This window comes from Kryptolebias marmoratus, linkage group LG17 (genome assembly GCF_001649575.2).
Source record: "Kryptolebias marmoratus isolate JLee-2015 linkage group LG17, ASM164957v2, whole genome shotgun sequence".
Taxonomy (NCBI): domain Eukaryota; kingdom Metazoa; phylum Chordata; class Actinopteri; order Cyprinodontiformes; family Rivulidae; genus Kryptolebias; species Kryptolebias marmoratus.
In genome coordinates this window covers 18,974,868-18,987,223 of record NC_051446.1, presented here as the reverse complement: position 1 = coordinate 18,987,223, position 12,356 = coordinate 18,974,868, and the positions used below count along the sequence as shown (strand labels likewise).

Genomic DNA, 12,356 nt, shown 5'->3' with positions numbered 1-12,356 from the left:
TTGTAGGTTTTCTGAGTTATTTTTTTATGTTGAATGATTATACATGCACATGTACACTTATTTTTCAGTCATGACATTGTATTGGCTCATTCATTTCAGTAGCCTAAACCTGGCCTTAAACTTAATTTTTTTAAAATTTAGAGTTATGTGAATCAAAACCAGGTCTTCACACAGTTAACCCTAAGGACTACGGTCCTGATATGGTCAGCAATTATAGCAGACATGGTTCTTTAAAAGGTAACACAACAGAGTACACACACAAACACCTAAAGTTTCATCTGTGAAATATTTGTCCACAAGAGGGAGTAAAGTCACCACTGCAGGTGAGTAGCATGTCTGCTTATTTACCATAAACACTGTTGTCCACTGAGTTATTTAAATGTACCATTTCAGTGCTAATGATCTAAAATATGAACCTTTTTATTCTAACGGAAATGTTTTGAACAGACTCCTGTATGAAAGTTTTGAGATTATTCTAAAAAGCATGTTCCTTCTAAAAACATGTTGGAAAAAGCTGTTTTGATCTTATGGCCTTATTTAAAACGCAAATGTTTACATGTTTAATGCCTGGTTAGAAGTCACTTCACTCCAAATGTCTTAAATGTTTTTATTATAAGGTTTTAAAACGCGTGGAAGGAAGTTTAATGCACCTGGGTAAGAGGTTTGGAATGGGTTACATTTCCAGACCTTTAAAGCTTCTGCTCATAACTTTCAGAAGAAGGTGTGCGTGACGCCTCAGAGTTGGTGCTAAAACATTGATGAATCGGACCCTATAAATAACTGGGAGCATCTACGTCTGCTGCTGCTGCTGCTGGCTCCTCCCCCGCTACCTGTAATCTGCGATGCCATCTTCCACCAAATGGATGTGACAGGCGGCTGCGGGGGGGAAACCAAACCCACCGGACGACGAGCCGCGGATTTGGTTTGGTGTCTGAGTGCAGGACGGGTGTTTTTTAAGAAATCAAACGGTTCGAGCTTTAATCCGAGGAGCGCATTCAACAGCGCGGCGCGGAGCTGAGGACCTGCTGCAAACAAGCTGGAGGAGTGAGTGAATCATCGAGCCGAGAGGAAAACACGCCTTTTCATGCAACAACAAGAACAAACCAAGAGCAGGTTATCCGTTACGATTACAAGAACCCAGCTTTTGAACGCTCGTACACGATGTGAATTTTACGCGCAGATCAAACGGGTGACGCGCGAACACGCATCGTGAGGCGCACGACTGACAGCTTGATTTCTGAAGTTTTTGTTTTGTTTCATTATTTCTGTTAATATTACCCGGCTGTCTGGTTCCAATCAACTTCAGTGTCTGAAGCTTTGAGCGGCAGGTGGAAGGTGAAGGATTTCAAACATGCGCGAGCCGTCGGGGCACCAGGGGGCGCTGGCCGGAGCTCCCCAAAGCGCCTGAAGCTGACTTGATTTGTTTTTGCTTGAGGCGGAGGGGGGCTGGCAGGTGACCAAAGGTCGATCATGGCGAAGAACCGAGAGAAATTCGTCCCGGACTCGCCGATCCACATACCCAGACCGAGTTTTTTCAACCCGTCGTCGCCCGACATGCCCTGTGACAGCCAGCGGATGTGGTGGGCTTTCCTCGCCTCCTCCATGGTCACTTTCTTTGGGGGTCTCTTCATAATCCTGCTGTGGAGAACCCTCAAATATCTGTGGACTGTGTGCTGCCACTGTAACGCCAAAAAGAAGGTACGTGTAGTGAGAGGCACTGGTTTTTATCCTTATTATTTTCTGACAATTAGAGCGTGACAGCTGCGTGTCCAGCCACTTTGATTTATGAAACAGGCTTGTAATTAAATCAGTGCTGAGGCCCCATCATCAGAGCACAGTGCATGACTGACTAATAAACTGTGCCACCCTGTTGTACTCACACTAAAGGAGAGCTGTAAAGTCTTAACAAACACCAACAAGTGTTCCTATTGGTTGATCTGGAGACTGACCTGAAGTAAACAAAGATATAATCTTTACTGCTTACATCACAGACCACTGGTAAAGCCATGCTTCACAGGATTTTAATGTTTCTGCTTCTACACGTGGATGTGGACTGAAGCTCACTTGTTCTACTGAAAAAACAGGGTTTTTTAAAAAAATAAAAAATGAAGATAACCAGAAAACCCATCAGGAGTACAAATTATGAAAAACCTGACTTAAAAGTAAAGCTAAATTAATTTTACCAGTCGTCTAATCCCCCAGCGCCCCCAAAAAGCATAATTCTGATAACTGTAAATTCTCCTGAACATGCAGTTTGATATGATCGGCTCTCTAAAGTCTGATTTTTTTATTTATTTATTTTTTTTCAGGACAGTTTCTCAGCTGCTCCATTGTTGGACATTATTACAGCTCTCACACACAAAGACTCCGATGTCTTAAATTCCCTGGTGTCGACTACAGGTTGACCGATGTAATTGTTTTTCAATGGTTGAAGCCAATTTTTAGAAATCAGGGTGGCCACTGTCCAATATGCAACACTGATTTTCTCTTTTTTTTCCCCTTCTTAACAAAATATAACAATCGCTCAAAAGTAGATTGTGGGTTACAGTGAGCTTATTAAAGCTGCAGCATCTTCATTTTCTTACTTGGTATACAGGAATGGCCGATTCCTCAATACTATGGCCATTATCAGTTAATTTAAAATAGTGTTGAGATATGTGCTACTTTACATTTTAAATATGCCCTTTTATCAAGCAGTGCCAATGAAGTTTGTTTTATGTATTCAAAAACATATATGCTCTTAATTTATTTATTGTATTTGGTATGCTAAACAAGTGCATGCTCTAGAATACAATCTCATATGTTGACATTAAAATGAAGGGTGCCTGTTCAGACCAGCGGAGCTGACCAGTCAGGCTGGTCTCTTGTGACAGGGCTGCAGTAGTTTTATTATTTTTACCGAAAAATATAAATGTTTGTTTTATGGGAACAGGTCTTAACCTCGACTGGTGGTGCTGGTGGAGCTACAACAGGAAGAATATGCTGTCACGTTTTCTGACGTCACTGTCTTTAACACTGCTCAGTTGGATATTAGCAATAGTTTTTTTTTGTTTTTTTTCCTTTTCCTGATCTTGTTATAAATGATAAATTGTCTAATACTGGTGCCAGAAAAGGAGCGTTTAGTCTTTGTAGATTTATTTCTCAGAGTGAAGTGGAGAAATGGCAAAGCCTGCTTGCAGGGTGGTGCTGACCTTTTGCAGGAAGACATCTATATCATTTCAGTGCTCTGACTGAAGCTGCTAAAGCTGAAGTTCATTCCTTTAATATCTGGTGATTTTGCTGTTGTGAAGCATTGCATAATCACTTTGAATTTAAAATAATGGCAAATAAATGAAAATGCATGGTTTTAGTGGTACCAAAGATGGTTGGTCTAATAATAATTTAAGTATTCTTAAATATTCATGCAAAAAAGAGAGGAAAAACTGCAAGAATACAGCAGACCTTTGGCAAATTTATGGTTAAATTTATTAAAAGATTGATTAATCCTTGGTACTTGCTGTCTGCTGAAGCGTTTGTGGTTGTTGCACATCTGTAGCGAAGGATCAGAAATGGGCATAAATGTGTTTATTTCCACAGCTGAACACTGTGAATAAAAGAGCAGTCAGATTCTGTTTTACTGCTCTGATTTTTGCCAAGAGAAGCTGCTGAGCTCCACCAACCTGTTGTGTTACTCTGTGGGAGTCAGCCAGAGACGGGTCATCTTTTCACTTCCTGTCTCCCCCCCCTCCCCCTCCCCCTTTCAGCCCTTTGCACTCCTGGCAATCATTTTATCCCTCCGTCCCAGTCCTCTTCTCACCCTCCATTTCTTATCCAAGAATCAGTCTTCCTCCAAAGAGTCAGAAATGCAGTGTCAGGTGCTTACAGTATGTGCCATATGAATAAGTGTTTTAGTTGCTAAGCAACTAGGAAGCAAAGGATTTCATTATAAGAGTAAATCTCTCTCGCTGTGTTATGCAGTTGTCTGGTCTGTGAGATGTGGCAGGTTGTGTTGGAGGAACACCTCCTCCTTCTCCTCAGTCTGCCATTACCAGAACCAAACATCAAGCATTTTGTGCATTGTTCATAGAAAGGAGTTGATGATCCGTTTCCTCCTTTACTGGGTTTTCAGATTGTTTTTATTTGTTCATCTGTGAGGTGTTCACTGCCCACTGTGTCCTGCTCTGTTATGCCCTGACAGCTCCCGTGTCTGAAACTGACTCTCCAGCTCTGAGCTTCTGTGTCCCCAGTCTAATGGTAATCAATGAAACTCATTATTTGTGGAGTTCTGATAAATCACTGCTATTATGGAACTAGGAGGAAGAAAGAAATTGCATTCAGTGTAAATGGCACATTACTCTCAGTCAGAGGGAAAGGAGCTGCGGCAGCTCCTCTGTCACATTTCAAGTTTCTTTAAAGGAATGTTTTTTTTTTTTTTCTTGTTGTTGTTCTCAGAAAAACTGCTAGAACTTTTGATAATTTAAGAATGTTTACTGTTTGACCTGGACCTAAATGGAGATGGTGAAAACTATTTTCTTTACAAATATTTTAGTTATTTATGCATGAGCTGCCGAGTAAATATAAATGTTATCACGATGTCCTTGATATTTCCATAAATATTCCATTTTATTAGATATTTAAAAAAAAAAAAGATGTGCAAAAGAACTACATTCTGTTAGTCAAAATGTCTACAGATTTAGTTTTAATGTGAGTTTTTGAAGTCAACCAACATTTAATAAAACGGTTTGATTTACTGTAGCTTTTAGTGAAGTATTCAAGTTTCTATTTTCAAATTCTTAAATGCGCTGGTTATTTTCCTAAAGGCTTCATCAATGTGCATCATGTAAATGTTTGTTTTTTATATATTTAATGCTTACTGGCTTTGACAGTATGCTTACCAGTCAGTTAAAATCATAGTGATGCTTGAGTGCAAATAATACTATCAGCTTTTATCTCTAAAATGTCTTCCTGAACACTCCTGTTACGTCACTTAATGAAACATAAAGATTGCTCTATCTCTGTCTATTTTACAGATATTGAGCTAAAATTTGGTGTGGTAGTAGCTGAGTCTTCCTCAACACACTCAAACATTTGAAGTTTGACCAAAATGGCTGTAACTTCGCCTTTTCTCAACACAAGACAATGTTAGTTTAAAGCTTTGCAATCCTTCAAGGAATGCTAGGTGTTTAATTTTTTTTATAGTTTTTTGTTATTAATACTGTTAACACATTGTCTCATTTAAAAAACACTGTTATGTAGTTTCTTATGTGCAAGTGGGTTGTTTTTGCACGTTAAATAGCCTGTGGATTTTTTTCTTCTTTTATGTAAAGGTTTCTAAAGAAAAGGTTCTGCAAAGCCACTCTTTCATGCGCACCTTTTTGGAGTGACTCAGATGCGTATAAAAGCATGACGCTGTGATTGGTGGATTCAGACGAGGTGTTGCTCTCATGGTGCTTTTAAGTGCTGTCTGAAATATTGTAATTATGACAGGACTGTGATCAAACAGCAGCAGTCGTGGATCGTTAAGACAAAATGGTTCAGTGGCATTTTGCTCTTGCCTTTCTCGCGCTCAGATGTGCACAAATACAGGTCTGCGGGAATAAAAACTATTATACCTCTTCTTTCAATTTGTCTGGAAAATATAGGTGTTTGAACACAAAACGGAAAATTCAAGAGTAATTTAGGAAGAGGTGCATGAAAGTCATATTTAACATTTAGCTCTTCCATCTCTTTTACATAATTCAAGGCTATCAGCTCATCAGTGCTTTTCGTAATGAGTTGTAATATATTCCCTATAATGTTCATTTAATTGGCGGTGTAATTAGTTGGGCAAGAATTAGCTACTTATATTGCATAATACGAGCGGCACGCCGCAGCTCGGCTGTCTTTGCTCCATCTGGGATTCAACAAGTCTGATTAACACAAATGTTGAACATTTGCGTGCTTGCCTGCTGCTTTTTGTCAGAAAAGACGCGCCTGTCGATGCTGAAAGAGGCTGTAGAAACTGGGCTTGTTTTACGTGCAAAAATAGGTTTCCTTTTTTTTTTTTTTTTTCCACAAGTAGGGTTTGTTTCTTTATGCATTCATGTTGATATTCCTCAGTAATTTGAACAAGTTATTTTGGCAAAAGTTGTATTCAAGTTTCTCGTGTAACCCAGACGAACAGCCGACAGCTCAGGACGATTTTCCTCCTCTGAGACAGTTTTGTTAATTATTCATCTGATTTATATTAATACGTTTTTAAATAATTGAAACATTTTTCTCCAAACTGTCAGCAGCCGCATGTAAAATGCAACTTTAATGTGCTCATCCTTTGAGAAATGATTGTAATGGATCCTGAGAAAAGACTCGCTCTGTTGATCAATGACCCGGTGTCAGGAGGACTTGATTTAGGTGAAATTGTGAGACCTAAATTTGGCGGAGCAGACTACTGATCAAAGCAGACCAGCTGCTCGAGTGCCTGTAACGACTACATGTACTTTTTCTTGTGCCTGCTGCCATTAAAAACACATCACATTCATTTATTTAAACAGTCCAATGAGAGATGATTTAAGCTACTTGAGTTGAGCTTCCAGTTGCAACATCAAGACGTTTGTACTCCTAATTATTCTTACTATAAATGTCAAAAACATAACGCTTCACTGCCATTCTGAAGGCATCTTCCTGTGTGTGACCTTAAGATAAAATTGCATCCTTTTAAAGAATAATTGGACGGGGTCATGACTCGCGAGTCGTTAATCTTTGAGCCCCTTTTTAACAGCCAACTGTTGCAGCCGACGTGATTTTTCAGCTTACATTTTTAAACTTGATCATTAAAGTGCTATGGGATAACAGCGTGATGCCAATTAGGCCTACTTAACGGCTATCACTTCCCTCAGCACAGCCTGTTACTTTATTCATTACAACAGGAAAAAAAAAAAAAAGTCCAGCGGCAGATAAATCTATCAGGTGAGGCTTTCACTGACTTGTTAGAGAGAAGGAACTGTTGCAAATGAACTTCTAAAACAAAATTCTTCATTACCTTTTGGGCATTAAACGGACATCAAACCCATTTTCTGTTGAATCAGAAATCCTCCCTGTTTTGAGTTAGGCAAACAACACTTCAATCTCCCAAACTTTTCATTTCAAATCTCCATATTAGAACACGTTTATACCTGTTGCTCGACGTCTGCAGCAGCCCACATTTCCCCCTCCCTGGGTCTTGTTGGCTTTATTAGCGTCTAACTGAACTGGACATGTTATGATGATATAAGATTAGCTGCAGGGCTCTGGCCTGGCTGCAGGAAGTGTAACAAGGCCTGATACCGGTCTGCTTCCCTCTAATGACTCTGAACAGGATTTCATTTCTCTGTTCAACCACTTTTTAAATATTACTAATGAGGACGACTTAACTGAGGCCTCTGGGTGTGTGGAAACAAGATGTTACATTTACGTATATTCACTTTTTTACTTTTTTGTGGCATTAGCAATTAGATTAAAGTTGTTTTTTTTGTCTAGTTCACTTTACAAGCTAAATGTATTTAAATTATTAGTATTTAGTATTTGTTTCTAAAAATAATTGATTCTTTAAAAGAAAGAAAATGATGCTTTTAAGTAGACCTCATTTAAATCCTAAGAGTTTACCTCAAAATAATAAATAAATTATCGCCAACTGTCAAAAAGTGAAGGTTGACAATATTTTTGCTTATGTTTGTTACAAAAATATCTCATGAATCATGAAACAAATTTTAATGAGGCTTGAAAAAAGTTATAATTAAATGTACATCTGATAAACCTTTAGAGTCGACCTGATTCAAGATGGCTGCCACAGCTAGCTGACGTTAAAAACCACAAAACATGGCTGTAATTTAGTCCGGTTTACAGATATAGAGCTAAAATTTGATGTTGTAGTAGCTGGGACTGCACCTCAACACATTTGTTGAGCTCTAATAGATCGCACAAAAAATGTTATGAGGAGTCAACTCTGTTTTGCTAAATATTTCATGAATCCCTGGAGAGAGTTTAACGAATATTTTAGGCAATGCTCATTAGATGCACATCTACATATGAATAACTTTTGGCAGTAACCCAATTCAAGATGGCCAACAGACTTGAAAAAACAAGGAAATGTCTGTAATTCAGTCACTTTTACAGATATTTGCTACTAACTCTGCAGTGGTAGTAGCTGAGAGTATTTTACAAAGACTCCCAAATGCTCAGATCTTTGCTTAAAACTTAAGAATTAACTTAAGTGTCAACCATGTTTTTGTGGTACCAAAATATCTCATGAACAAATGTTGGACATATTTTAATGAAACTTTCAGAAAGTAATCACTGGATGGACTTCTACAACTGACTCATTTTTGGAGTCCTTGTAGTTCAGGATGGCCAGATCAGCTGATTGACATTAGCCAGCACTAAACTGGCCATATCTCAGCCAATTTTAGATACTGATCTAAAATTTGACAAGGTGGTAGTGGAGTCGTTTGCAACACATGAGCCTACATTGAGTGCAACATCTTGCGATATCATAAGATTGTGCATGATTGTGCCGTCTGTTTGACCAAAACAGTTATACCTCTCATCTCTCAACATAAAATGACTGTAGTCTAAAACTCTGAAAACTCATGAAAGGCAGCGGATGATATGCATTCTTTCAAGAAATGCTAGGCTATTATTTTTTATTTTGTTCTATTTTTTTAAGATCAATGAAAGAACTCCTCCAACAACAAGATAATCCTGGTCTCAGAGCTGTCTGAAACCCATACTGTCTGTTGCACTCAGGCTCAACATTATTGATTTCTAAAGATGTAAATCTTCAGCAGCGGCTCATAAATATACAGTTAAATTTTTTTGAAAGGGCTGTGAGGTTTTAAAGCAGCTCGGGACTGTTTTCAACAAACGCTACTCAAGCAGAAGTATCCAGGAGTGCTGTTTAAGGATCATCTCTGGCCACGCATGGTTTCGTGTTTGTGCTTCAGTGAGATGTGCTGCAGCAGAGGCTGTTAATCACTAAAAAATATTGCAATCTTCAACACCGCGCATCATCTTTGGATTTAAAGGAGGTCAGATGACATTTGACTTCACAGGGAAGCCTTATTGGAGGAACTCATTAATTCTGGTCTTCTGGTATTTCAAATACTCATCGACACTTTTTGACTTGCGTGGTCTTTTTTTCTTGATGCTAAATAATTGGAAGGCCATTTACTGAAATTAGTTCTTAAATAGCTATTTTGCTTTTTACTCAGTTCTCCATTTTCCTTCCTTCCGCAGTCTGACTGCAGACAAACAAACATCCTCGTTCTGTAATCATAACTGCTTGGCTTGTGTTTGTGTTTGCAAACCAAATTCATTCATTACTTTATTTAATTCAGTAGAGCTGCTCTCCCTCTCTCCAGCTTCACGAAGATTTACGGTGAAGTGTAGGCACAACACGTGCTGCATGCCAGGAGTTCTTTAAAGCTGGCTACTTTTATTACAGGGACGTATCGTGACCCGTTCTGCATCTGGAAGACGTAGCATGCTGAGACAACAACAAAGAGAGCTGTGATAATGTATAGATGCCACACATGTTAGTGGTAACCACATGAACATTCAGCTCCTTCTCAAACTACAAAGTATAGCTATGAGAGGTAGAGGAGGGGAGTCGTAGAGAGAGAGAGATGTCTTAGCCTGGCGTTTGATAGGGAAGCATGGCTGTAACCTCCTGCTTCCTGTCTCGATTTCCTGCTCTGTGAATCATGCCCAGTCCCACCAGACGAGTGGAAAAACAGGGCGAAAGACGGACGGACGGAGAGACAGGCAGGCAGCCCACTCAGTGAAGCAGAAACACCAGGAGCTCTGCGGCTGCCATGGATACACTCCTGGAGTCTCTTCTCTGCTCTCTCTCATCGCGTGTTTACTGGATGCATGTGTGCAAACCTGTGCGTGGGTTTATTTTGAAGGCCTTGAACCAGGTCACTAAATTTGGATAGATGGTGCTCAGTTATTGATTTTTAGGTACGTGATGCTTTGCACAGCTGCTACCTAGAAAATGTAGAGGGTTCTTTCACATGACAACTTTTTACATTTTATCTCTAACTTGATACGAAGAGGGAACTGACACTCTTCACAAACTATTTGGAGAGATGTAATTGTGGAGAGGCATCTGCCTTGATGGCGTGGGATAAAGCCGATTAAATTGGTTATCCATCTTTCAGTAACATAAAATAAAGAGAAACGATTATTGAGCAGCTGGTGAACATCCAATGAAGCATTCAGGATTTAAATAACCAGACATTTTTGTTTCATCGGGTGCTGTTGGAGACTAAAATGGAACTTGAAGAGTAAATATTAGGCCTGAATTGGTTTGAAAGGCAGGCAGATGACAAGGTGATGATGCCAAAAGGATGTTGTATCCACGTACACCCCCGCCCCCGCACACCCACACCTTCTGAAAAAGAAAATAATTAATTTTGGTTTGTTTTTCTTGAGAGGCTTTTCAACTACTGTGCACCTTTTTATGCCCCAAATAAATTCCTTATGCACCTTATCTTATCAGTTACATGTAAATTATACATTAGTTTTTTGGTATTGCAAACAAAATCCTTGCGTATGTGGTCCTAAATTTTCTTTAGGATGACTTTGCCACTTGTTTGTACATAAACTGTTTGAATAATGATTGTTGCTGCACTAAAGAACACCTTGTTTGTAAAGAAAACAGTGTCTTTGACAAATCAACTGTATTTGATGCCAAGGAAGTAAAAGCAGGTTGGCAAACAGTATGAGTATTGATTTAGGTTTAGCTCAAGTTTGACTTTGAGCTAATGATGTAACTTTATTGCACAATTTAAAGCCTTTTATTTTAACTTGGTATCACATGGTGAAAGTCGTGTTTCCCGTATAAATCATAATGCGTTGGTTGCCACCTGTCATTTATGAGGGAAGCAAAGTCAAACTAATGTGGTTTGGGGCATGATTTACTGACTGATTAACAAGATGTGATAAAACGGGTGTTTTATGACATTTGTGGGACTTTCATTTAAAAAAAAAAAAAGGTAGAGAAAAAAAAACATGTCTACCTTGTTTTCCCGTAGGAAACGTTTTACCACAAAAGTGAAAACAGTAATAGACATTAGCTCTAGGATGGATCATTGTTTTGGTTTCTTAATATCTTTACTGTTAAATTCAATCGGTGATCTAGTTTTAACTGCGTTTGTGTTTTCTTTCAGGAGGTCCACCGCATCACCACAGGTGATGGCATTAAGCGTACGGACAAAGATGACGCGGCGGCGAGCGAAGTGGGCTGGATGACCTCGGTGAAAGACTGGGCCGGGGTCATGATCTCCGCTCAGACGCTGACAGGAAGAGTTCTGGTGAGTTCATCTGTTTTCGCACCAAACTGTTGATTAGGAACTTTTGTTTTAACCCCCCAAAAATGTCTGTCATGTTATTTACTGCGTATTTGACTTGTTAAAAATCTTTGATCTTAAGACGATCAACATCTTTGTTTGGTATAATCTTGCATCAAACAAGTCACAAATTGGTCACGCTTGAATGGTCCTTGTTTTTGTTTTGTTTTTTTTTTTTATTTTTTGTTTTAGCTTGTTAAAAGGATAAATATACACTCTTACATAGCTTGGATGTTTTAGATCTCAACTAAGTCAGGGTAACAAGTGGAGAGATTTATTGTGTATTAAGGTCATATTCCTCATAAAGTCTGCAGACAGCGGGGACAAACAAATACAAAAGCAGCAACTGCATCAGGTCAGAATTGGTTGCTATGGTGCCCGGTGAGTTTGATGGTGTTCTGTAAAGCCTCTTTGACCACATGTTTCATCTTTGTATTAAATTTTATATTGAAAGAGATCCTTATTAAACTTATATTCTTTGCTTGACTCTGCAGGATCACATTTAGTCAGCAGCAATTTGGATGCAATGGATTATTATTTTTTACATTTTTTTATTTTGCAAGGGTGTTTGATGAGTTTGGCTATAAGAGTTTGGCATCACAAGTCCTAAGACTCCGGGATGATGAAATGAAATGGCATGAGTCAGAGCATCATGCCAAAGCTTGCCGCAGTGCTCGAGGCTTGATCCCACTTTCATTCACCACCTTAAATGTGGTGCAGCTTTTCCAGTTGGCTCGGCGTGCGGAGGTTGTTAATCATGAATGCTGGTCAAGCAGTTTGCACAACTTTTAAAGTCTGATGTTAAATATTAAAACCTGGGAGTTTTATATTTGTGGGACAAAACTTTAATGAGCTACTGACAATTTCAGAGACTTTGAAAGGGTAATAAAATATGATTAAAAATCCAATTTTTACAAATTATTTCTTAAGTTTTAATTATTGTGGCTGTGTTAGACTTCATAAAATGACACATCATTGCTCTGCATGGTCTAAAAATAGTACAGGTTGTTC

At 38.8% G+C, this 12,356-nt stretch overlaps 1 protein-coding gene across 11 annotated transcripts in view; it reads left to right on the top strand.

The window, feature by feature from the left end:
- The first annotated feature begins 837 nt into the window (after positions 1–837).
- The window catches only part of LOC108247925 (calcium-activated potassium channel subunit alpha-1), a 76,539-nt gene continuing 65,020 nt past the window's right edge, over positions 838–12,356 (top strand). For 5 of the 11 annotated variants that reach the window (XM_017436426.3, XM_017436398.3, XM_017436369.3 and 2 more), the window contains exons 1-2: positions 839–1,698; positions 11,166–11,309. In XM_017436426.3, the coding sequence (XP_017291915.1) occupies positions 1,471–1,698; positions 11,166–11,309 (372 nt within the window). In that variant the 5' untranslated portion in view covers positions 839–1,470. Of the gene's footprint in view, positions 1,699–11,165; positions 11,310–12,356 lie in introns of all 11 variants that reach the window. The other 6 variants (XM_017436412.3, XM_017436405.3, XM_017436375.3 and 3 more) reach the window with 3 other exon arrangements.